Here is a 26,411-nt window from a genome sequence, read left to right as displayed (position 1 = left end):
AATCTAAATATAGAGTTGGTTTGTACCATTACTGATCATTTATAACTGAGAAATCATGTCACAAAATTATGTTCAAGCGACTGTTTATTGAAAATAACATAAAATAACGAATAATCATTATTAATACTACCAAGTATTTGTTAGCAAATTTTCAAAAACCTTTAAAAAAAAGTATATAATTTATATTTTATGATTTTTGACTAGAGTTAGAATACAGTTCTTGTATGTAATTAAAGAACACTTCTATACAAAAAATGGGTGGAAAAATAAAATTCAGTGTTAAAAAAAAAATATGTTTTAAAAATAAAGTTAAAAATGTTAAATGTTGATACGATATGCGTGCGAATACGACAAGGTAATAATAAACAGTAAAACAGGATTAATGTGATATATTTTTAGTAATGCTCTATTTAAATTCTAAAGATAAACAATCGACAAGCGTAACACTTAGGATGGTCTGAACTCTCCCTCCAATCCTCTTTGTTTAAAATCAATATTTCTAACAAGAGGGTGAGAGAAAGAGACGAGACCGAGGGTGTCCGCGAATTGGAGGAGGGATGTGAGTCCAGCTACACTATAGGTAAAGCCTGTTGCTGCTGTCACATTTCAAAGTACGTTCTTGCGATAACTTGTTCGCCCGCAATTTAAGAAAATTTGATTCTCTGTCTTCATAATTTACGAATTAGAATAAGAGTCAGTGATGTGCTGTGGACATCAATCCAGAGATTATGGATAGGTTGACTAACTGGACTCATGGTCAGTTTTTTCTTATGGTATCAGTCTTTTTTTTGCAATAATGAAACAAATATTTTTCTATTGCATATACTTTACTATAAATTTAACAACAAACATTGGAATCACTTTTATTTATATTTTCCAATATATTAATATACCTGATAATATATTTCTTTTTACATTTATTTTAATAAATGTATTAATCTGTCAAATTTTTTATTTATATTTATATTTTTTATGACACAAAAGTTTAAATATATTTCACTTTTAAAATTTAATGTGGTTTAATTATTTTTACTTTATTGATAGGCATGAATATAACATCATCAACATCAATACCTGGAGAAAATTGTGTCTCAAATTCATCAACGTCTTCAGTTTTAGACAAATTACTAGTTGTTGCACCATCGTTGATTTCAGTAAATCAAGACTTGAAATGGATTTTTCTTTTACATACATACGGTTTTGCGTGCCTCTTCTTTGTACTTGCATTTTACACATTTTTATCTATTCTACATTTAAGGTATATATGAAAGCATATTGTGTATGAACAGTGCAATAAAGTTATGAAAATTTCATGCATTTTTCCAGGTCTCTTATATCAAGCCAGCCTTTTATGACAACAATTAATATGTTTTTATGTATTCTTGGTGTGTCAAGAGCAACTTGTCTCTTTATAGATCCTTATAATCTTAAAGACATCATGCCCAAAATCATTGGATCAATAATATGGGATATTGGATTTCCCTGTATAACATCTGCCTTTAGTCTCATACAATTGGCTTTTCTCCAGTTAACTCAGGTAAGAAAAATGGTCAAAATGATCTAATTTTGACATTTTACAAAAGTGATTTAATGTACAACTTGATAAACTTTCAGCTCAAGTTTGGACCAGAAAGAATACAAAAAGAATCTTGTCTAAGTTTAATCATAACAGGACACTTCTTTTTCGTGATTGCCAGTAACATTGCCCTTACTTCCCATAATTGTTACATGATAAAATACGTGGTCCAAACAGTATTTCTTGTCTGGAGTATTCTTTTATATTCGATATTCCTACGCGCGGGATATAAAATAATTAATTTATTACAAACTGTGCCAAGCAGTATGTTGATGAGAGATAATTCCAATACTCATCAGAAAGGTTTGTTTTTACGTTTTAACTTTGACTCTTTTATTTAATATACCGATAAAAAAATTGTTTAATATCACGGTAATATCATTTCAGGTATCATGCAATTAGCTATGTTAGCACCTTACAGTAACTTGGCATCGTCTGTTGCCGCTGCCTTGGTACCTACTTTGCTCAGTCCTAAAATTAAAGAAGCAGAAGATGCAGAATCTGCAACTTTCACGATTGATTCGGAGAAAAATTCTAAAGGTATACAAATCAAAAGACTGTAAAGACGAAAGTTGGATTTTTAAAATGATAATTTTTAATGCCATAGATCGACTTACGAAAACACCCAGAAAGGAAGATCAAACTGAAAAGGAATTTACTAAATCTCCTTGTAAAACTTCGTTGTCTCAAAATGAGAAAACGGCTCCTGTATCAACAGTACCAGAAGTATATGTCAGACCTCCTACACCTACACCTTCGACGGCTATTCTACCTATAATAACAGTATCTAGTCCAAGTCGTAGGAGTTCTATAGGTAGTAGACGAAGTAGTGACGCATCTAGAGCATCTCGTAGAAACTCGGAGTGCAGCGTTAGATTTATAAACGAAGAGAATGATTCTACATCAGACTCGCGACGCAACTCTGATTTTGCCTCCAAGCATTCGCCCGATATTCTTAGACGGCGATCTCCGGATAGAATGTCCAGGAGACATTCTGAAAACGTCACGCCTTTAGGGAGTATCAGGGACTTGAGACGGTGTTCTGATTTTTCTCACGAGAAAAACAGAAGTTCTCAGTTTGCTGCTAAGCTAAAAAGGAACAGTGATTTTGGAAACAGAACACCCAGACGAATGTTACCAACAAGCGAGCATCACAAACTACCTAAAGTTGTAGATTTAAGTCCTGCAGGTAGACAGAAACTACACGTTACTTTGAATATTATTTACGCGCAACTTATTTTTTATTTATATACGTATTTCAGGTTCGAGACGAAATTCTGACATTAGTAGCTTTCTACCCAGAGCCGAATTACGTAGAAATTCAGATATCTCTTTTCGACGTAGTTCTGAACTCTGTCAAATTAAACCACTAGATCTAAGTCGCCGAAGTAGCGATATAAGTATTAGAACATTGAGTAGAAGTCCTACTCACGGTCGCAGTATAGTACCCGAAAAGATTGAGATACAGGAAAAGTCCGAATCCGATTCAGATCAGCCAGACTGTAGCGAAAAGGCAGCCCTAATGACAGAAAAGAATAAAGATAAAGAGGACGACGGAAAAGGGCGCAAGAAAAATTTGTCCTGGAAAAACGAAAAGGAAAAAGAAGATACCGAAGATATAACCGTCGAGACTAATTTGCTTCCCGAAACTACTGTATCCGATGGAAAAATCACGGTACTTTCAAGTTAACTTTTCTGTCCGGTTCAATATAGATTTTTTGCTTATTTGTAACATTTTTTTATTCTAACGCATTTTTATTACATTATGTTGCATATCTAAACGTTTCCTTTCAGAGTAGCGACTTCACACTCCATTCAATATTGAATCACATTGCATACGTAAATAGAACCAAATCCGACACACCTCTGCATATATTAGAAGCAAACACTGCAGCAGTTAGAAGGTCACAAATCCGAAAAGTATTGAATGTCACGTATGCAACTGCAATTTTAGGAATTATTTTATGTATCACAGACGTTGCTCGTATTTTTGGACCATATGGTAATTCAATATAGAATACAATGTTGTTATTGCTCAAGTTTATTAAGTATATATTATTAATGCATGTTATATTGTGCTGTTTATGGTTTTTTTTTTCAATACAAAGTTATGGAATAGATGTGTGAACCTTTAAGCGGCAATTATTGTAGACGAATATTTTTAATGTTAAATTATTAGTAAAGGACATCTTTTGTTTTCGCACTTTTAGGACTTTTAGCTGAAACTGTGAAGTACGGTACACGACCAACCATCACACAGTATCCGATACCGTGGCCCTGGTTTGTGTATCAAACTATATGCAGAGGTATAGAACTGATAATGGGTTGGGCAATGGCAAGTATTACTAAACAATCATCAGTAAGTCCGCGACACCAGTATCTAAGCGGATATTCTAATTATAATGTACATGTGAAACGAGGTAATAATCCTTACATATGAAGCAATATATTTTTAAGACGAGGATCAATGAATTGAAATGCCAAAGCAAATATTTTAAAATATTTATATCTTACTTGCATTTATATTTAAAAACTTGTAAAAGTATATTAGTAATATTCTTTTACGATTATTAATATTTTTATATATCTCAGAGTTGAATAATAGAATTTCATTCACTGACGATATTTGAAAAAAAAAAAAAAATAAAGAAGCACAGTACGATTTTTCTTTTTGTCAAAATAATCGAAAGTCGTGGGAAACCTAATAATATTTTTCTTTTACATTTATAATCATTTAAAGATTATAATAGAATCATAACATAACAATTTTATTGATAAAATAAAAATAACAAATCTAATAAAATGTTATTTAAATGAATATAGCAATAGATGAGTACGTTGTTCCAAACAAGAACGTGTGTTCTAAATAGCATCTTATATATAAAACTAAATAAGTAAATATATATATATATATATATCACATTTTTAAAAAAGCTTTACACGAAAAATGTTCTTCCGAAGAATATATTTTGATTGAAAAGTATTCCTATTATCCAAATTAGAAGATCAGTTTTTCAAATAGTATTATTTTGATAATATTTTGGTTTCTGCTCTTTTTACCAAGGTCTTACAAAAAATGTGTTGAAGCCGAAAATAAAATCTTTTCATATTGTAATAGTATAATGATGAATCTTAAAAAGAAAATAACTACTATTTCTTAATGAAAAAAAACTCTAAAATCTGTACATAAAAGGAACATTATAGTAGTAAATAAATCACTCATAAGAAATTTTTACTTGACATCTACTGCACCAATTAATAATTAGTAGTATTAATACTAGTTCAAGATTGAAGTGCCCTATTATTAAATGTTTAACAAAAATTCTTTATATCTGATGCATAATTAACGTATCAGCAAATGCAAGTTGTAACAGTGTTGTGATTCTATATGTGATACACAATTTATTCGTTTAGCATAGGAGATCCTTTTACGCTTATGTAAGTGTCAAATAACAGTATATTACCTTACGAGAAAAGAGACTGGCAAATATGAATTATTTATTATTGCAAAGACATGCTATTCTGTTTATTGTTCTTCTAGATTTTGTAGATTTTTCGAATATATTTATCGATCTTTTACCGAACTGAATCCTCCAAGTTTTCGTGCCCTAGAATTTTGTACTTTAAATCTGTAGGAACTTTCGAGCATAAGTCATATCTTTTTGAAAATGATTGCAGCATTTTGTCAGCATTATAGCTCTTTTACAGTGTAAGAATATCTTCAGACCTCTAATGACTCTAGATACAGTACTCCTAAAAAGACAACTTACCTCTTATTAATAGTTTTAACTCTTTCCTACAATTATTTAAAAAATAAGAATGATGCGATATTATTTTACAACGTATTTTGATATTATGTATTTTTATCAAATAGAATATGTGAGAAACAAAGAAACAATGTTTTAAGGCCATTATCATTATTGGATCCTAAAAAATATTCTGAGTCAGTTGAAGCATGAAAATAATCATAGTTTATAATTACTTAATCTTTTAAGTGATCAATACTAAAACCCTACATTAGTTTAATTTAATTTATTAACTCGTAACACACATTTTCTTGTGAGAACTTATTTTATTTTATAATTTTCGTAATTTTAGAAAAATCCTGTATGTTAATATAATTAAGTGATTTTTGTAGTTAATTATTTTAGAACTACTGTGTAGACATTACTTAACTCGTACAACAATAATTTTAACGTTAAAATTTATATTACATTTACAATTTGTATTACAGTATTATGAAATATGGATTCTACAAGACTACTTGTACTTACACAAGCATGAAAGGTCTCACTGACTGTTCGTTTAGAAACTACAGTAGATCTTAGTGTATAATAGTATATCATCAATGTTCAATGTGCCAAATACTTGTGTTACCTACATTAAATGTTTATAAAAACCGACCCACGGAGATTAGTCTTATAAACATATTGATATAAATGCATATTTATATACAAATTCAATGTACAATAACAAATGGTATCATTTGAATTAAACTGATAAATGCTGTTCAAGACTATGGTGCATAATAAATCACTATTTTTATTGACAAAGATTAGATTGTTATAAGAAATACCTGTACTATTCTCACAAAGTTCAATAAAAATACTATGTAATAATAGAATCAGAAACCAAAGTCATACCAAAACATATTGTCTTACCAGTTACTTTTTCAAAAACTATATTTAATACATTATATTAGTGTTTAAGTAAACTTACGCAAATTTAAATCCAGTTCGCCCGTTTGTGCTTCCACTCTAACCGACCATATTCGAAATGTGAACGTCTCCCGCCAGGTTACAGTGTAGTATGCAAAAACGCCTAAAAGCTGGCTAAAACACAATTTTTCGAATTGAATTACAATATTATCAAACGATAGTTGAAAATATAAAGAACAATAATGTTTGGCCCACAAAATAAATTACATTTTTGCCAAATCATATATTTATTTCCCTTATTAAATTTTTTCGATTATCATAAACTGTTTCAAGAACTAAAACCGATATTATAACTGTTTTCAACCCTTAATCTTAGCGTTTCCATCCTCGGGAACCAGGAAGAGGAGGGAAAACACAAAGGGATTGAAGAACACCGGCCCAAGGCCGTGTGTGGTGGCATATTGCGTATCTTCGTATTGTCGCGTTGTTTTGCTATGCAATAGAATGAGACGCAAACATTATACGGTCATACACATTAAAGCAACGATACGAGGATACACACCTTGAGATAAAATTGACGCTGTAATTAAACCAAATAAATCTTTATTTTTCGATTAAAAATTTCCACGCACCAGTAAGCAGAGCAGTTTAACGCTCCGCGGACATCAAGCCAGTCCTAAATTCAAGTTACCAACGAAAATTTCACGCAATAACTGTAGTCGTAGTTAAGAAGGCCGCAGTTTTAAAAATTTGATTCTTTTAAGAAAAGATAAAATTGATATACAGTATACTCCGAATAACTGGAACGAAAACATACCTATTACTGTTTGAGAAATCGAATTATGTACATCGAATCTGTCTTGATCGTGTTGAAAGTCTTGCAATTGTTAAAAATTTCAAGATTTTCAAAAGGATCAAGAGTTTCTTAACATCGAATCATATTCGACTTACTTCGAATCTGTGTTGCAACACAAAATAAGATTCGAAGCAATGCGAAGCGATTCGTAACCCCACCACTAGCCACAATAATTGAATCACAACATATAGATACAAATTTAGTTTTAAATTCAGTAGAAGAATACTTGTCCATTCTTCTTTAAACTGTTCACGTTCAGAACCAATTTTTCTGTTCTGTTTACCTACATTTAAAAATAAATTATTCATAATACAAGATATTAAAAACTATACTACAAACTGACAAATTAAAGTTTTAAGAACAATTTACATAAATATAGAATAACGCATCGATCAACGTATGCGATATTCACTATGACTAGAATGCTAACTACTTTCCTTTTCAAAGTGTTGCAGGATATTGTTTCTATCACCAGGTATCTGTTCCTAAGATGATCTTCGTTTTGTTGATAATTTAAATATTTGTTCATTGTGCAATATCGTTCTAAAGTTGGTAGTCATGCCAGAATTAACAGAGGTCTTCTGTTTTATTTAAATAGGGGCCACAAGGCACATTAAATCATTCGACGAGCCGCATGCGACCTACAGGACCGTATGTTATGCACCTTTGATATAGAATATTAGAAAAGTTTTTCCATGGTTCAACAGACAAGCGAAGCGAAACGAAATTTGATTTAGTTACTGCTTTACCTGCAGACATGAAAACTTAATATTTAGACAAATTTTTCAAAATTTTTATTTCACTATTTCTAAACACGTAAAGAGAGTTCAATCCATTATAATGAACAGATTGCAAAACTTTTCTAATACATTATACTTTCAAGGTTAATATTCGTGCTTACGTTTATCTTGATTAGAAAGAACGTGATGTTAAAATTACATTAAATACAAAAAGTCTAAAAAAGTGTACATACATATAATAATTAAGATAACGTTATGACACATATCACAAATACATATAATGTAAATTGAATTGTATGACAATAGCACAAAGTCTTATATAGTCTTTGGCAGTCACGTTCTTTGTACAGACATGTAATCACCTTTAACTTTGATGGTTTGAATTTAAAATACTATAAATCTACCAAATGTAAGTGTGATTTATATTTTATTTAATGACACGTCTGTGTTTTCGCATTTAAAATTATAAATTCACCAACTTAATATATATGCTCTACATAGTAATATGTAGTTCTTAAATGCACAGCATGTTATTAGATCTACTATGGTATATTTCTATGTGAAATATACATTACATTTGACATATGTACAAATTAAATTGTTGAGATATTTTACCTTTGTTTATAAAGGTATATTATACAATTCATTTGCAGCCAAAAATATGTGTTTTTTTTTTCTAATTTTCGCATTATTATATATTCTAAATGAGGAGTATGTAAAATATGAAATGCACGTTCAAATATAAGCAGGCTGCTTCGATTAAATCAAGTATATGTTACTTTTAAACACAAATTTGAATATACTATGTATTGTTTTTTGGTTGAAATATACTAGATTAGATACTCTTAGCATTTTCCTTAGAAACTTTCACAACTGTAGCCGTCGTCTTAGTCCCACTTGACTGCGGTACAAGGCGAACAGTTATTAGTGAAAGGTCTAGCATTTTACGCTGGTATTTCTTGTGAAACACCATGGCAGCGGACTGCGTCTTAAACACAATCGTTGCGCTACGCTCGCCCATTTGTATGCTCTATAACACGAATAATACGAATAAATAATTATTAAACTAATAAATATATTGTTTATTTATTAAAAAACAGTACGATAAAATTATTACAAAAACTTAGTAGAACCATAACAATAAATCGAGCAACAGAAATATAGTTCCCGCGTATAATGCGTTAGAAAAAGAAATTTTGATGTACCTTTCCATTATATTAATTTTTGCATAATATGACATATTGCACTGTTGATCACAGTACATAATTGTTGCGTACGTTAATAAAGGTAAAACAATACAGTATTTAGTCAATAAACATAATCGTTCTTTCATCATAAGAAAATAAGTATAGAGAAAATGTGATATGACATTAAGATTAATCACATTAAATTTAGTATTAATCATATTAAATACATCGTGTCATTAAATTTCTATACTTTGGTAAGAAATTTGCAGTTGCTACAAGACGTAACCCCGTCGTTAAGCTTTTGACATTTTTGATAATACTGTGGCATTGGTATTTGATAGTTTGAATTGGGTACTCGCGCACCCCTAACAATTACATAATTTTTGTCAGAAAAGTATTATAAAAAAAATCAATTCAAATGATTAGTGCAAAAATAAAATATATTTTAAATAATAAAAGCTTATTAAGAAATAAAAATATAAAAAAATGTAAACAGAAAACAAACTAATGTTGTGTTCTTTGAAGAAACATAAATGCTGAAGATACAAGTTTCAAAAAGGAAAAGGAAAGTACTCCGTTAGGAGCAAAACATCATGAAATTTGCAGTAAATAATAAGATCTTAAACGTTTTTATGCAAAAATAGTCACCTCAATTGTTCCAATGCCTTGACACATACGTCTAATTTGTGCCTCCGATGTACTCGCTGCTAAATTTTCTACTTTCACAGTATTCGTCTTAATTTCCGGTAGTTTTCTTTGTTGAGTCGGTGCTTTTTGAAGTACAACTCTCTGGTTACTCTGCATATTGACAATAACCTTTTGCGCATTAGCATTCACTACTTCTTGTACATTGATCACAGTCTTTTGCAGATTTCCTATCAACTTCTGTTTAACAATTCTTTGTGGATTACCACCAAATTTCTGTCCAACGACAGTTAATTTTTTCAGTGCATCTGATTGACTCTGCTCGGTTGTCTGAGCTGCGCTTTGCGTCAAATTTTGTACTGCTAGTTGCCCTTTTTGCAGGTTCGATACCGTTTTCTGTATACTGGTCGCAATCTTCTGTGTATTTGACAACGATTTATGAATGACGATTCTCCGTGTGCCAGACTGAGTATTTAAAATCTTTGTATTATCACTGGCTTGGCCAATTATATGTCCAGAGTTACTTTCTTTCGTCGAATCTACAGAGTCGTTGGACTGTATAGTTTGTATTGTTCTAACAATACGCACACATGACGGTTTATCTGCAGCCTAAAACAAAAATGATCATCAAAATACTTAAGTTTACCGAATTAATATACAATTGTTTATGTTAGACAGTAACGAAAAACATTAATATTTTAATATTAATTGATATATTGATCTAAATGTTGGCCAGTAAAACAATTTATTTCAAGACTATCATTAGATTAAATATAATCAATAACACATTTATAATACAAAATAGCTTTATCAGTGTAATAAATTTGGAGGAAATGAAAAGGAACAAAAAGCATTTAAAAAATATATTTTATTGAAACACAAGTAAAAAATATACAGTAAAATCTAATAGAGGTGTATATAATTTATATATTCATATTCCGTTCGTAATTTGTATATTACCACTTTAGTAGTGATAAATATATAACAATGATTTCTCATTAATGAGAAAATAAAGAACATTTTCTAATTGTTAGATGCAACAATAATTTTTCTTATGTATGTATGTTTATATACAAATATATATATAGATATATATATATTTGTATACAATTGTTTGCAATTTGATATGTAGATATGCGTATGCATAATTGATAAAAAACCAATATTTATGTATAACATATTTAAACAGTGAACACCACTTTGATGTAATATGAACAAGTTAAATTTTAATAGATATGAGCATAGTGTACACATTTTATTTGTGTATTAAATTATAATTTTCTAAAGCATACTCATGTGGAGACAGAGATTGTTTGCCTTACATAACATTTTATGAAGTTACAACAAAATTGTACCTATTTCAATTTGTGTGTATAACTAATATTTGAAAAAATATGATATTTTTAATGTTATACCTCTGTAGGTTGTGTATTAATAGGGCGACCACGTCCTCTGCCAATACTGATATGACTTTTGTTCGTGGCAACATCCTTCACAACTCCCATCAATACTGACACAGGTTTTGTATCATGTGTACTTTCGCTGGCTGGAAAAACATTTATACATTGGGTTAGTGAATATACAATTAAAAAATTCTCAATAGCCGTCAAATCTTCTACTGTAATTATCTTTCAAGTAAAATCTAAACACCGACTATAGAGTATTCTGATAAAAATAAACATGGCAATTTTTTCAAATGTTTCTAACGTAATTATTATATGCGATATAATATACATACGTAAATTATTATCGTTTTTAGCTTCTTCATTCTGCTTCTCCATCGCAGCCATTTTTCGCCTATTCTCCTTTTCACGCAAAATCTTTTCCCTAAGCCGTTTCTGTTCTTCCATCTTTTTTCTGTACTCTTGCATTTCCGGATCATTCTCTTCATCCTAAAATATTTTATTTATAAAATAATACGCAACATTTACAGAATAAAACAAAATAAAATATAAAATAGCGTACCTTCTTTTCACTGTTCGCATTGTTTAATATGTCTACTGTTCGTACTTCTTGAAGATTTCTATTGCTAGGTTTCATTCGCTTTGGACTCAGGTCGCGCAGAGGTCTATCTATTGGATCAGAGACTCGTTTTTGTGGTAACCTAGCTCTTATCGAAGTATTGACAGGTCTGTTATTAGGAGATTTCTGTGCATGATTTTGATCGTAACTCTCACGGTATGCATTTGTGGAGAGTGGCCTACTTTTCGGAAGATGATCGCTTCTGGCTTTGGAAAGCAAATCTCTATCGCGATAAGTCTGATGAACTCCTCTGTGATCCTAACGAGCAATATTATAGTATCATAAATGTATAATTCTTTTAAAAAACGTTACACTATTTCGTAATTATTCGTATTTTATTCACCTCTTGGTAACTGTCTTTTTGATCCCATTGATCCGACTTATACTTAGAACCACATTCGTAAGTACTCTCCCGCGAGTAATTACTTTCCGTAGGATAGTGCTTGCTCGGAGTTCCACTCTGACTTTTTTGCGATTTATTTTCTTGCCACACGTCAGAAAAATACGCGTAAGGATCCTACGCAATATTATTCATAATTAAATCCACATTCTACGTACATCTTCGTAAGAAGTATTTCAGTATACATACATCGCTCTTGGTTTGTTGATAATTCTGTGAGTAATGCGATGAGCCTTGCTGGGTTTGGTTGTATGTACTTTGGTTCTGATAGGAAGTTACTTGTTGCGAAAACTGACTAGTAGAAATTTGAGACGACAAAGGTGTCTGTTGAGCAGAATCCCATACAAGTCTTGCTGCTTACAATGCATAAAAAGAATTTATCGGCAAATTTTAAAAAAATTACTACATTATACGTCGAATAACAGTAAAAGGTAGAGAACAGTGTCAAGTACTTACCATCGTTTGTGGATTGAACAGCACCTCGAAAATGAGGATTGATTAAAATCTTGTGCCCTGGAGGTAAAGGTACATTGGGTACATTTGAAGTGGATTGTTGCGGTACCGGTAACGTATTAGTATTAAATTGGCTGTTAGGTACTTGATCGGAATAGCCAGACCTCGAATCGTAAACGGGTCGGTTTTCGAACTGAGTTTCTTGGAAAGATGGTCTATTCTCAAAAAGCGACTGATTGGGTATTTGTACATTAGGATGGTTAATGGACGGCCCTTGGGAAGAAGGTTGTCGCGGAAATCCTTGCAACGGCAACGTTTGATTTCCCTGTAACAACGGCGTCGATGTTCCAGATACCAATGGATTCAGATTTCCAAGTAGCGATCCTCCAAGATTGCCTTGCAACAAGGGACCTTGATTACTTTGCATCAGTCGTGTTTGATTATCTTGTATGAGCACGCTTGAATTTTGAAAAGGACCTGGTTGCATTTGAACGTATGGAGGCTGATTCGACGGATGATTGTAAGGCGGCCCTTGTAATGATCCTGACAAACTCCCTCGAGGTCCATAATCTAACCTCGGTCCAATTACACGAGGGCCCACTTGACCTTGAAATTGATTAGGATTGAATTGTGGTCTATTATCTATAAAGTGTGTAGGACCTTGGAGTGAACCATTTGGAGAATAATGTTGATAAGGTTGTACTTGAGAATTTGGTTGTTGATAAATTATCTGTTGATTTTGTACATTGTTTGGTACTCCAAGAAGAAACGGTGGCCTGGCTTCGAGCAGCGGTGGCCTACATGCTGGTGGTTGATTATCGAAGTTCAAGTTGCGTGCATTACTGAACCTGATACATAATGTTTTATAGACGTTACAGAAAATCCTGTAGAAAACTGACTTTCATTCCAAAAACTAGAAAGAAAAAAATCGTTAAAGTACCTTGGATTAAAATTTCCAGGATTCTGTGTATTAAATCTTCCTCCACGACTTCCTCTTGAGCTTCGACCTCTTCCTCGGCCTCTGGATGCCAATTTTGACGGTTCAGGTGTTACTACATTTTCCAAAGTATCTGGTATATTGTTATTCATTTTTGGAGAAACTATGGTTCTCTCGTTTTGAAATCTGTTCCTCCTTTCCTTGGCCTCTTCACATTCATCATCTTCCAATCCTTGTCCAGTCACAGTGTAGATTTTTGCATTTTTCTGCAACTTTTCTCGCAAATCTCCTTTGCCAATATTACTAGATGTACTAATATTATCGCCTGCAGAACGTTCATCATGCTGACACGCTTGTTCGCTTTTGTATTCGTTAATTTCATCTTGCTCGTAATATTTTGTCTGAGCTTCTATCTGATCTCCATCTTCATAAAAATCATTGTCATTACTTCTATTGGTCTTGCTCCTATTAAATTCTATATTTTCATCTTCACCATCTAAGTCGTCGAGTGCGTCGGTAACTCCTAAGTCCAGTACATCATCTGTTTCCTCTTCTCCCTTATAGCTATTCTGCTGCTCAGGGAATTAAATTGCCAAATATTTGTAATGAAAATATGATATTTAGCCGTAGTCGTTACAATCTACTCTTAATTAACATATTGGCTGGTAGGTAAGGAGGCGTGTATATGTATATAAATGTATAAGAAATGACTTCTTTGCGAATAAAACGAAGATATTTTATGACTTTTGATAACGCAATAGTAAAATTTCATATTCTATTATTTTACGTTTTCTTTTGGAATTTTCTCAAGTATCATTCGCTAAGTCTAATAACAAAATTTGTAAATGAGATTTATAGTTCATGCAACTGAATATAAAATGCAGATATGCATAAGTAATTAATCATTTGTGAAGTACTATACGATATGATGAATACTTAATTAGAACAATGAAGTACTGTTTTATGAATGAACAGCTTGTAAATGACAGCATAACTTATACTTAGCAATGATTGGAATCATTATAAACATATTGTACAATATATTACAACTTCCAATTACAACAGCATGAGATATAACAGTACAATGTAATGCATTCCATTTACACATTAGTTATACAACTGAACCCATTTTACTTTTATAACTTATTTTATACATACAAATCTAATGGTAAAAAAGTTTTGAAATATTTCATACTGCTGTTTTTTATGGAAATGAAAATAGGTACACAATCTTAAATACTAAGAAAATTGTTACAATTCTCTTTGAAAATATAAACATTAATTTTTCTTACAATACCAGTTACAGATGAATTTGACATACTTTTACATAGCAGACAAACGTTTTAATGAAAGTATTCCTAATATATGAATATCTTTGCAAAAACTGTGTTTACACATATTTTTATCCAACAAACTTCCTATTTTTATTTCACTGTGACCTTTGCAAAATAATTATTTTATAATCAAATTTAGTTTCACAAAGAATAGGCAGAACATGATTGTTGTAAACTGAAAATTAACATGATTATTTCAATGTACATCACAATGTAACAGTAGGTATCCAAAAATTAATCTGTAAAATTCTACAAACTATTTACATGTAGAAACTTTCATTAAAACATTTTCATGATAAAAATTGTTATACTTGGGCACAGTATTCAAAACAATTGTGATATTCAAATCCATTGAAAATCACAGAATTCAATAACACTTTTGATTATAATTTGTTGAAATAACATAAATGACACTTTAACAAAATTGTGTAATATTAATGAATCAACTATAATTATTGTTGTGTCTGCTTACAATGTCTAATAATTACAATATCCTTTGTAAAAGGCAGGGAAAAGGAAATGTGCATCGAAACATTTATTCAAATAGTTTTAAGTAATGTAATCAATCAGGAAATTTAATAAAACCAAAATTTCTAATACATATCTACTGATATGTAGAATGAATGCTCTCAATACTACCATATGTATGTAAAAGATTCAAAATAAATGAAGAAATAATTAATATGTACTTACCAAGATGTACTATATTTATCTATAATTTATATAAGTACTATGTTTATGTTTGTTACATAATGAAAATGACAAATGATAAAATAAGGTAAACAGAATAAAAGATATAATTCATAATTGCTTATCTTTCGTTTTCCCTGCAGCTATTTTAATCAGTTGTATGTTATTCCTTATACTATATACTTCATATCTAATTTTCACAATGTTTCTTATACTCCGTCTGTCATAGTAATCTTAATAACTTTCACAACAAATTTTATAAATCAAAGTTCAATACTTCTGTACAACATAAATTTTTCGCCTACACAATATTGTTTATCGATTATCACACATTTAATCTTCAATTTTATAAATCATCTATTATAACAAACATATAACACACAAGCTTACAAAGTCACTAAAAGACTTGTCATCTTGAAAAATTATAGAGTTTGTAAACACAATATATCTTTGCAAATTAATATAAATAATTTATATAATTCTTTTTATCATTACTAATATTGTAAATTAATGCTTTAATAACAACATCATTCTCCTGTATATGAAGTTGTGATTTTAGATTTAATAATTATACCTATAACACACAATATAAACCAAATAGAAATAAACAAATAAAAATGATATTGTTGAAGTACCACCTTGCACACTGAAATATATTATATATAGAGAACATGAATACAAATTATACTGAATTTAATCCATTTATGTCAAATAATTCATTGTCCTTTTATTGAATTTAAAAGAAAAGTTTATAATATAATTAATGCAATAACAATAATATCAGTCATACATAATTTTATACCCATAAATGGATTAAATAATATTTGACTTTTCAATCGAAATTGAAATTTTTAACAAATTTATTATTAAATTCTAACATAAAATAATACAGTACTGAATTTTATGGCATACAGTGTTATGCTAATTCTCATTTAATAACAAAATAATGGTCCAGCAATATGCTCACCCTCTCTAGTTCATAATCATCTGCTAAAAGAGCTTCTTCCTCGTCATTGCCCAGATCATACTCTTCATCTCCAAGATCTTCATCCAATAAAGTATCATCACTAAACAAATAATTGTTAATTTATTTATAATGACTTTGTAATTTTACTAAAAGTTTTATTTCTAATAGCTGAAAGCTGGACATTTATATCTGTACACCATGTAAAATTGCTTCTTATTATTCAATACATTAACTTACAAACAATTCTAGGATTTTTTAAGTTTATATGTTTCATACTTTTATCATTAGTTCATTTATACAAGCAAATTAAATTATTAAAACATTGTATAAAAAAATTTCTACTTCAAACATTATTGACATAATTACTAACACGTACACGAAAAGATGATACTTTTAAGTTTAACGAATTTTACTGATATTTTGCAAAAAATAATTGTAAGAAATAAATAAGCTAAGGAAAGAAAGAATTCAATGACTGACGCTTCATAAAACACAAAGTACGTCATTTACAGAAACGATGGTAACTCTAACCTCAATTCTCATTACGACGATTAAGGCTTATTTTCCAAAAAGAATAAGAAACACATTATAATATAAAATACGCGATTACGTTGAACATCAGAATTATAGAAATATATTCGTTACACATAACAAACGGAGACAAATCACTTACTGTTCCGACATTGTTCGTCCACTTGCTGATATTTAAGGACAAAATCTGCACTCTGTAATACCTACGAGAGTTACAAGCAGTACGGTACGAGCGAGCTGCGAGCAGCTTTGCATGGGTCGCATCGATAGCCAGTTTCGATATATGTATCGACTTAACGTACTGAATTCTCGAATTGTTGCTTATCTACCGCCATAACAGTTAACTAACAATCAAAGAGTAAGTAAATATACTAATTTAGATCGCATTTTATTTGAACTGGTTTAAATACTTATACTTAAGTATAATACCTTATAAACAGCCATTTTGTCAGTTTTTCTCTTAAAACAAATTAGTAGGATTGTGTTACGGTCAAAATCTAAATTTGGCGTATATTACTTGTTAAGCCTACTCAATAAAAGTTTTTTAAAATTTGTCTTATACTAGATATATGCTACAATGTTTATTTAATGTCGATCTTTTGTCTGGTAACACTGATCGATTGGGACTCGAAATCGTATGCTGGTTAATGCAAGTCGGATTTTAGTTCTTTCGAGAACGCGAAAGAAAGGCTGACATTCGCCTTCTTTTTCGAATTCACGAAGCTGTCCGAAGCGTAGGAGCTACGTTCCTGTATCTAGTTTGACATGATCTGGCTGGCATTGCTGCCGCTAAGTGCTTTTGCACGTGAAACTGAGCCATGAGTTGTATATGGTGACGGAAAAAATAGCCGGAACTCGGTGACTTTCCCCTTAAATGGCTAGAATTCATTTGACCTATTGTACAATGCCTGGTACTGTGCTTGCATATATTTATTGAAATATTTCAGTCGAGGTAACATTGAAACTGTCATTGAGAAAATTAACATTTAATGAGAATAGTAATAATGTGGGTATTTGGTTATGGCTCGCTCATATGGAAAGCGGATTTTCCATATGAGAAAACCCTAGTTGGTCACGTCAAAGGATACGTTAGGCGATTTTATCAAAAAAGTACAGACCATAGAGGAATACCCAGTAGAGTATGTACTTAATTAATTTTTCGAAAATTTTTGTTTCCTTTAAATATGTTTAATCCTTTATAATTACATAATGCACAATATAAAATAAATTACTATTTTGAAACATTTGTGAACCTTCGCATTAGTCGGCAACTTTTTCTTTTCAGCCTGGCCGTGTTGTTACGTTACTTTCTTCCGATGATTCTAACGATGAAGTATGGGGCATTGCATATAAAATATCATCACGAGACATAAATAAAGTCGTCAAACACTTAGACTACAGAGAAAAAGGTGGTTATGAAAGAAAAAGCGTTCTTTTTTATCCATCTTATTTGATAGAAAATATTGGATCACATTTATTAGCCAATAATGCTTCCCAGGGCAATTTTAAAAATACAAAACTGTTGCCAACAACTTTGGATGACAAGCCATTTTACATTACAATTTACATAGGTGGTGAAGATAATCCAAATTATGCAGGCATAGAAGACATACCTACAATAGCAAAACAGATACTTGTATCTCGTGGTCCTAGTGGAGCTAATACAGAATATTTGTATGAATTAGCCTCTGCGATGCGAGCAATTGCACCAGGTATATACGACAACCATTTATTTACCTTGGAGTCGGCTGTAAGAAAACTAGAGGCAGAACAAGATACAACAATAAAATTAAATTAAAATTTATATAAGAACAAAGACAAATAAGATATCTATTTTATTAGAAAAGTAACTTATTTATTCCTTAATAAATAATGTGATAAAATAAGGTTTTGTATTTAATATGCAATAAAATAGACTAGTTACATGTACTATGTATGCAGCTAAGTACGAAGAAAAGTATTTTATGGTCTGAAATGTGATATTTCTTCTAATGTAATTTAAATGGAAATAATTATTGTAAAAGAAAAACAGTATTGTATGTACTTTTTCTAATGTTATATTGCATGTAACGATTGTTTTTATAAAGCATAATAGGTTTTTTTAAATGCTTTTTTATTTATGTACAAGAATGAAAGTATGTAAACAATAATATTGTGATAAATGTATGAATTCACAGTTACAATTACCTTCATTTGCTGTAGTAACTGATACATGTAGTTCAATATCTTTATCATTGACTGAAATTAGCTTATGAACTGTAGATATTTAAATTTGTATAATTATTGGTATTTATATTAACAAGAATGCTTTAGTATTCAGCCTTGACTGGAAAAAAGCTTTGGACTCACTGTATCGAGTTATTTAATATTCATTAAGTTGTTATACATTAATAATTTACGTGTCGTAATTTTCTAAAAATAAAATAACCAATTAAAATAGTGAAATTATTATATTAACACGTTGCTAACAGTTTTTTTTATTGTTGTATAAAATTGTCTAAAAAATACATATAATTTCCGTACCCGTAACTTGAAATTCCTGTAATATTAATAAAATTGAAAACATAACTTGCGCATTAATATCACAGTCTGTTTCTACCATTAAATCTAAGATTATTAAATTAGACTTTAATTCAAGCATAAGCGCTAACATTTAATTGCGTACGAACTAATTAGCAGGAATAACGTATAATAACGATAAATTAATAAATATTTTGAAAATGTTTACATTCATAGAGGGACTACTTGTTACGCACAAGCGTGCGTTGGCGCGTAATGATCAGCTGAACGTACCTAACTCCGCCATTTCTTATTGTCAGAACAACTGTCAAACCAAGTGGTTCGTACGTGGTCCTATTTCCTATCTATACCGACGAATACGACAAACAAGCCAAGATTGGGTGATCCATTGACGTGAAAGCGTTTCGGACGCATCCGGGTAAATGTTTCTTTGATATTTTATTATGGTTTAGTACCTGTTTACCAAATATGACGTTCAAATGTCTAACTGAAACAAAATGGTGGTGAACGAGAAAAGTAGATTTCATGCATTTTCGATTCTTTCGTAATTAACAATATATTGTTTATAGAAATAAATATGAATATGTAGGATAGATTTAAATCACCCTATAATACTATTACATATTCAATAAATGTGCTTATTTTTACACAAATTAAAATTTTCAATTTAACAAATCATGGTGCAACTTGCGTCACTCTTTTCGTTGGTAAATATTGACAAACTCGAACAATATGAATTACAATTTCACATTATAATTTTGTTTAAGTAATATGTATATTTTGAATACAATAATTGATAATTAAGACAAACGTAGTATAAAATGAAGATAGAAGCAAATAAAGGGAAAGTACATTTCAAAATTCATTCGGCATACGAATACACTACACTTTATGAATCATCCATTGCGAAAATTTTATATTAAAAATGAATATAAATTTTTAATGTTTTTAAATATATTTCAATGATAAAAAGTTATTGAATCGGTATTAATAGCTAGATACTTGGAATCGATATTTATTATGCAGAAACGAAATAATGCTTGCAAAAGTCATAATAATATTTAATGAAATCTTTATCTATACTATCTTTGTATACATATCATTTCACTCTTAACTTTGTGCGAGGTCGCACGCGATCGTAACAGTTCGGGTATTGCTCATCGGTGACGATTTACAAAGTGGACGCAAGATGTGAACCCTAGTACAATCACACAGTCTTGTTCGAGTCGTGCGTAAAGAACGTGTTTTGCTCTTCGTGAGAGCTCGTTGTTCTTACGTAAAGAAAAAAAGAAGTGTGTGTAGTTTTTTTAACAGTTCAATGATCTTACAACAGAGCGTTACTTGGGATAAATTGTACGTATTTTACATACATGTACGTGTTTACAATTAGATACGAATAATCAGACTTGAAATATTTCCCGCCAGTAATAGTAAATTGGCCAATAATATCTTATAAAATTTTACCGTGTACATTAGCTATGAATTTAGGTGATATCGATAAATTCACGCGTATCTACTGATCTGAAAAAGTAATAGAATAATTTAATTACTTTCGTGTTTAAATTTGAAAATGAACACTATATTTATTCTATACGAGTTTAATTAATTTTAATAAAAACTTCATTTATCTTTACAACATTTATTTTACTTAATTTTTAACTCAGGTGTGACACAAGCATTCGGGGGCAATCATAATGAATTTCATTTCTTATCTTCAATTTTGACAGTTCGTTGCATCAGCCATTCAGTATCCTATAGCTTTCTTCGTCAGTACGAGACAATACATATAACTTGAAAGTTGTAATTCAATGCCACTCGTTTTTTTCTTTGTTTCTTATGCAAAAATGTTCTCTAGAAGGTCATTGTGCAGAAACGTTTTTACAACGTTTTATGTAGTAATTGTATAGTTGTATAGGTAATTTCTTTCTTTTTTAATATATATTTAAAATTTTTCATAATATAAATAAATTTCCTATTGTTACTCTTATTGCAATTAAATTTATACGTATAGTTTTTAACATAATTTTTCTTAGATTTCGTACTATTTCGACAGGTTTCTAATGATTGCTTTAGTAAATTAAAATTTTATAACATTTCTATAATATTTAATAACTTGAAACAAGGTATTCAAAAAATGAAAGTTATTCTCTTTATGTTGGGGTTTCTAGACGTTTCTATAATCTACTAGCAATTATGTTCGATACCCGTAGTATCTAGGTTACATCAAATCATAATCGTTTTAATTGTCACAGTATATTATAAACAGATTCAAATTATTTAATTATATGCGATAACTAAATTTCGATTTCTAAACATCGGAATATATTAAAATGATATCGTAAATACATACGTAGAAATCGAAATAATGGAATTGCGTTTTTTCGCTTGAAACGCATTAAAATACTTTGTTTACTAGTATATTTAATGTTAATGTACTGTTCAGAAATAATGGTCGAAGGAAAAAGATTAAATGCTCCAAATTATTTCAAATGAGTCATTTTTCTAGTACGTTCTTTAAAACTTTCGAGTTATCCGTTAATCGATATGCAGCTGTAGTCACGTGTGCACGGATCAGTAGATCATAATCAATGTGGAGAACAGTCCAAATGTTTTTTTTAACGATGGTTGTACATTTTATTAATCGATTAATCAGTTAAAATTCATTATTAAAATAATACAGTTATTTTATATTATAATAAAAAATTTTTATACCATATATTATTGTTATTCTATGATATATTAATATTGATAAATAGCTTGTAAGTCATTTTCATTCAATGTTTATTCATTGAAATATATTTTATTGTAATTTGAACAAATTTATGCCTTACTTATAATTGTATCAAAGATATATTTGTAATAATTGATTGATTAATAACAGTTAGAACAAGATTAATTTATGCAATTATATTAATATCAGTATTATTTTATTTTTGTAGATACAAGGCTAGCCAGCTGCGCCATTCTTGTTGTGTGACACTCATATCATCAGCCACACTACACATTTTCTGTGTTACATTATCATTTCATTGGTGCTGTAGTTAGCTGCTGGTCACACATTGCAGGAATGGACACATCGGGCTTGCCTGTACCGGATGCAATCCACCCGCTATTGGAACAATTGCAAGAAGCTTTAGTTCTTGAAGTAAAATATCAACCTAACCTTCAACTACCTAGTATATCACAAGTAAGTGTATGAATTGAATTGTAAAGAAGTTAATATTTCAATTTACTATATATGACTGTTAAATGTACAAATAGCATAGAGATCATTAGGTATTTACCTTATATATGAAATATATTATATATATATATATATATATATATATATCTTTATTTTTTAGAATGATGAAATAACAATTGGAGCTCGTGATGGATCAGCTCATGTTCTAAGATGTTTGAAAGTGTGGTACGATTTACCATCGGATGTGTTTTTTATTGCTATCAATTTAATGGACCGCTTCTTAACAAAAATGAAAGCAAGACCAAAACATATGGCTTGTATCAGCGTGTCTGCTTTTCACATAGCTGCTGTCCAATTAGCACAGTCCTTGGATGCTGATCACTTAGTTTCTATTTCCCAGTGCAAGTGCACTGGTGGTGATCTTAAACGTATGTCAGAAGTAATACGCAACAAATTAGAATGGGCACCTGGTACCCAACCTGTTACATCCTTGACTTTTCTTCAATTATTCAATGCAATGTTTCATTCGGTTGCATCTCAGTTAGGATTGGGAAATATATATAACAGTATTGTTATGGTAAGATATTTTCGTGTAATTAAATCAGGTATTATTGAATTAATGTACCAGTGTTAATTTATCGCACGTATTATTTCAGGAATCCGAGCTTTTTCTCAGGTTAGAGATGGTTGCTTGCGATGGCAATTGTGCAAGTCTAAGGCCATCAGAAGTGGCACTTGTTCTATTTTGCACATACTTAAATAGTGCAGTTAATCGGCTGGATACTAATGCAGATTCTATTGTAGCCACAACCACTATTCCTAGTTCCTCCATCATCAATACATCTATATCATCAAGACAGCAGATGCTTAGACTTTTAGAATTCGCTGTAGAACTTCAGAAAATATGTAAGGTAATATTAGAATGATTTGATTATCATTAAATTTTTGTATTATGCTTATAAATGCAGTAATGTTCATTCGGTATGTTCTTTCTTATATAGATTCCAGATGCAAGTTTCTTCTCTACCCATGATGCTGTAGGTGCTATATTGAGCAAATATAATGCTCAAGAGCAAACTCCTCATAAACAAAGACTGATATGGAGATTGTCCTCTCGTACGGCGCGCCTTTTACGTCCAACTGATAAATTCACTTCTGTATTACCTGTTATCGCCGAACATGCTCCAGTTCCTTCGCCAAGTAAAATTAGGTACATTTTTATGCCATATTTCAAAAAATATTTCTATATTAGCTAATTTTACAATATTATATGTGCGTGTTCTTTGTTTACAGAAAAAATCGTAAATTTGGTCGACGCTATGGGAACAAGAGACGTTAAGTGGCAGTATCGAGGCCTTAAAGTATGTTGTTATTCTAATAATTACAAATACAAGTAAGAAACAGAATGGAATGCATTGGAATTAATACTATGTTAAAATTCTGTGTTTCAGCTGCTGGATTAGAAGTTTAGTGTTTGTCCGTCATACCAAGCAAGAACGGAAGTTTGATTTTAGTTTGAAGTTAGAAGTTTAAATAGAAAGTACAAATATTGATGTATTTACGTCGTATGAAGAACTGTCTGATATCCCTTTTGTATTATACGTTGGAAAACAAATGTCGCAAGAAGTGTAAGTTCATATTTTCATTGCATTATTCCAAATTTTTTAAATGGAATTTACATTAGATACGTTACATATACATTTTCTTTTAAATTGTACCATACGTTTCGTAAGGAAGGACGAGAATTTCCGTTCTCAAATTAATATTTTAAAGCGATTGCTATCATACAAAGCACACGAGTGCTCTGAAAAACAGAATTGAAACAGCAAATCGTATTTTAGTAATATTAAAGTTAATGTGATATAATGTCCATTGTAATTCGTATACTACGAATAGAACATCGTACTATATGCGTACGTTTGTGGAACATGTTGGAAACGTGAAGAAATCGATTATACGCGAGTATAAATAAAAAGTTTTAAAATTATTTAAAAAATGAATTATAAAAATTAATAAAGCTAATTAGGATAATTAAAATGTTCAATAAATCTTAATTCTTAAAATTATCGAAATTGAAATTAAATTACTGTTTAACGTTTTGTCGTAAGACTGTATTTAAATTATGTTTTGTTTAAGAAAAGAATATGGATAAATGTAAATAGAATAATCTTCTATCGCATGTTTTTATATGTCGATTGAGCGAAAGATGCAACGCATTTATATTAAATGATCAAAACTGCTTAACTTTGTGCACTTCGATTGTACTTAGTTTTTAAATGAGTACATTTTCCTCGGATCAGTATTTTCTCAATTTTTTAAATGTAGTTAACTCGTAATATCTACACAAATTTCGAGTTGAATATACAGCAATTGTCATTAATCTAGATAATGTTTAAAATAATCTGCTGGCGAGTTAAATTTATGTAATGTTTGTATAAAGTTATTAAGGGAAATTGAGGAATATGGTACATATATGTGATTAATTGATACAAGAGCGCAAAAGGTTAATAATAATCTTAAATGCTTCAGACAAACTTCTTAAAAAACGAAACAAAAAATGTCAGCTGTGAAAGTATAATTATATGTAAAGGTAATTTAAGGTATATAGTATTACATAATTACTTATAAGAATAACACTTACAAGCCACAATTTGTGATAGAATTTTTTACTAATGTAGTTTTCAAATGTGGCCATTAAATGGTAGCGAAATTGTCTAGAGCATTTGAGAATTAAATATTTGTCTATAACTATTTATTGTCTATTTCTCTCGTATGTTAGATTTTGTGGTAATCTCATGGTGTTTAAAAACACAAGAAAAATGAAACAAAAATACTCCGAAATAACTATAACTAATTTATTACTTCTTAAATGTAAAGAATTATACAAAAAAGATTGATTGTAAAAATATGAAGGCATTATATTATTATTCTATATAAAACGCCTAATTTTTAAATTACATACGTCTAGTTAATATAGTTATTGCTTATTATTTCAAAGCGACGAGTGACCGAAAGACAGAAATTCAGTTTTAGATGTCTGTGTCCTTAGCCAGTTTATGCTAGTCATAAGTCCATGTGTATGCTTAAAGTTTTTATTTCATTTAACTTTATTAAAATATTGTTTAATACTATGTTATTAGAACGGATAGTAAAAAATAATTAAAATTACATATCTTAAAATAATACTGGGACACTAAACTATCATTCAAAAATATATTCAAACAGATTATAAGTCTCTTTTTGTGATAAAACGCCAAACTATACAAAAAAAAGTGCAAGAATATTTTTTTCGTATAAAACGTATTGTATTTACGTGCAAAAACAATAAGACATTCAAATAGACGAGAATGTCAAATGTTCTATGAACTATCTAATCTTGAAATGTAATAATTACAAATTCATGATTTGACGTGTGTGATTTTATGAATTTCTTCATCTATTTTCATCTTCTTTATCAAGTTATAATAGAAACATTAGAAAGGGTTTATTATAATAATGTTCTTCTTAATCGCATTGTTGCGAAAGGATATAAATAACATAGAAATTGTTATATTGTAGAAAACTATGAACTTCTGTTGTAGTTTAATCGTAACAAAATTAGCATAATAAATGCCGAAGGGATTCTACTGAAATTGAAATGTGTTGGCATTAAAAAATAAAATATGGAAATTGAATTTCTAACACACAGAAATTCTTTATAATAAAAATGAA

At 30.1% G+C, this 26,411-nt stretch overlaps 4 protein-coding genes across 9 annotated transcripts; 3 read left to right on the top strand and 1 right to left on the bottom strand.

Annotated features, from left to right (window-relative positions):
* Positions 1 to 447: 447 nt before the first annotated feature.
* Positions 448 to 6,815, top strand: LOC143340526 (uncharacterized). 3 transcript variants are annotated; one of them, XM_076762599.1, is made up of 9 exons: positions 449 to 756; positions 1,045 to 1,258; positions 1,327 to 1,537; positions 1,615 to 1,879; positions 1,964 to 2,116; positions 2,184 to 2,765; positions 2,839 to 3,251; positions 3,371 to 3,578; positions 3,787 to 6,815. In XM_076762599.1, the coding sequence occupies exons 1-9, from the start codon at positions 729 to 731 to the stop codon at positions 4,014 to 4,016; spliced, it is 2,304 nt and encodes a 767-aa protein (XP_076618714.1). In that variant the 5' UTR covers positions 449 to 728; the 3' UTR covers positions 4,017 to 6,815. The 3 variants fall into 3 exon arrangements, with proteins under 3 accessions (XP_076618717.1, XP_076618714.1, XP_076618715.1); XM_076762600.1 differs by having other exon boundaries at positions 454 to 611; XM_076762602.1 differs by lacking the exon at positions 3,371 to 3,578 and having other exon boundaries at positions 448 to 756; positions 3,787 to 3,921.
* Positions 6,816 to 6,982: 167 nt separating this feature from the next.
* LOC143340525 (uncharacterized) lies at positions 6,983 to 17,251 on the bottom strand. 2 transcript variants are annotated; one of them, XM_076762597.1, is made up of 11 exons: positions 17,139 to 17,251; positions 16,466 to 16,565; positions 13,478 to 14,046; positions 12,541 to 13,385; positions 12,274 to 12,440; positions 12,028 to 12,201; positions 11,628 to 11,942; positions 11,401 to 11,554; positions 11,078 to 11,208; positions 9,666 to 10,271; positions 6,983 to 8,860 (listed from the first exon to the last, which is right to left on the bottom strand). In XM_076762597.1, the coding sequence occupies exons 1-11, from the start codon at positions 17,147 to 17,149 to the stop codon at positions 8,666 to 8,668; spliced, it is 3,267 nt and encodes a 1,088-aa protein (XP_076618712.1). In that variant the 5' UTR covers positions 17,150 to 17,251; the 3' UTR covers positions 6,983 to 8,665. The 2 variants fall into 2 exon arrangements, with proteins under 2 accessions (XP_076618712.1, XP_076618713.1); XM_076762598.1 differs by having other exon boundaries at positions 12,274 to 12,437.
* Positions 17,252 to 17,923: 672 nt separating this feature from the next.
* On the top strand, positions 17,924 to 19,102 carry LOC143340529 (putative glutathione-specific gamma-glutamylcyclotransferase 2). Of its 2 annotated transcripts, XM_076762607.1 has the most exons (3): positions 17,924 to 18,135; positions 18,282 to 18,405; positions 18,568 to 19,102. In XM_076762607.1, the coding sequence occupies exons 1-3, from the start codon at positions 17,986 to 17,988 to the stop codon at positions 18,792 to 18,794; spliced, it is 501 nt and encodes a 166-aa protein (XP_076618722.1). In that variant the 5' UTR covers positions 17,924 to 17,985; the 3' UTR covers positions 18,795 to 19,102. The 2 variants fall into 2 exon arrangements, with proteins under 2 accessions (XP_076618722.1, XP_076618721.1); XM_076762606.1 differs by having other exon boundaries at positions 18,282 to 19,102.
* A 529-nt stretch (positions 19,103 to 19,631) lies between these two features.
* Positions 19,632 to 26,332, top strand: Cycg (cyclin G). Of its 2 annotated transcripts, none has more exons than XM_076762604.1 (7): positions 19,632 to 19,934; positions 22,456 to 22,703; positions 22,861 to 23,277; positions 23,357 to 23,611; positions 23,702 to 23,910; positions 23,994 to 24,061; positions 24,152 to 26,332. In XM_076762604.1, exons 2-6 carry the CDS (start codon positions 22,584 to 22,586, stop codon positions 24,037 to 24,039), a joined length of 1,047 nt encoding a protein of 348 aa, XP_076618719.1. In that variant the 5' UTR covers positions 19,632 to 19,934; positions 22,456 to 22,583; the 3' UTR covers positions 24,040 to 24,061; positions 24,152 to 26,332. The 2 variants fall into 2 exon arrangements, with proteins under 2 accessions (XP_076618719.1, XP_076618720.1); XM_076762605.1 differs by lacking the exon at positions 19,632 to 19,934 and adding an exon at positions 20,731 to 20,869.
* Positions 26,333 to 26,411: the final 79 nt, after the last annotated feature.

Source organism: Colletes latitarsis, chromosome 3 (genome assembly GCF_051014445.1).
Source record: "Colletes latitarsis isolate SP2378_abdomen chromosome 3, iyColLati1, whole genome shotgun sequence".
NCBI lineage: Eukaryota > Metazoa > Arthropoda > Insecta > Hymenoptera > Colletidae > Colletes > Colletes latitarsis.
This window is presented reverse-complemented; position numbering and strand designations above follow the sequence as displayed.

Coding starts and splice junctions, on each gene's coding strand:
- LOC143340526 (XM_076762599.1), top strand. CDS start 729: ATGGATAGGTTGACTAACTGGACTCATG. Junction 1,880..1,963: donor TTCCAATACTCATCAGAAAG/GTTTGTTTTTAC, acceptor ATATCATTTCAG/GTATCATGCAATTAGCTATG. Junction 3,579..3,786: donor TCGTATTTTTGGACCATATG/GTAATTCAATAT, acceptor TCGCACTTTTAG/GACTTTTAGCTGAAACTGTG.
- LOC143340525 (XM_076762597.1), bottom strand. Junction 11,209..11,400: donor TAAAAACGATAATAATTTAC/GTATGTATATTA, acceptor ATGTTTTTCCAG/CCAGCGAAAGTACACATGAT. Junction 8,861..9,665: donor AAGGCATTGGAACAATTGAG/GTGACTATTTTT, acceptor TTCGTGTTATAG/AGCATACAAATGGGCGAGCG.
- LOC143340529 (XM_076762606.1), top strand. CDS start 17,986: ATGAGAATAGTAATAATGTGGGTATTTGGTTATGGCTCGCTCATATGG. Junction 18,136..18,281: donor ATAGAGGAATACCCAGTAGA/GTATGTACTTAA, acceptor TTTTCTTTTCAG/CCTGGCCGTGTTGTTACGTT.
- Cycg (XM_076762604.1), top strand. CDS start 22,584: ATGGACACATCGGGCTTGCCTGTACCGGATGCAATCCACCCGCTATTG. Junction 23,278..23,356: donor TATATAACAGTATTGTTATG/GTAAGATATTTT, acceptor GTATTATTTCAG/GAATCCGAGCTTTTTCTCAG. Junction 23,612..23,701: donor AACTTCAGAAAATATGTAAG/GTAATATTAGAA, acceptor TTTCTTATATAG/ATTCCAGATGCAAGTTTCTT.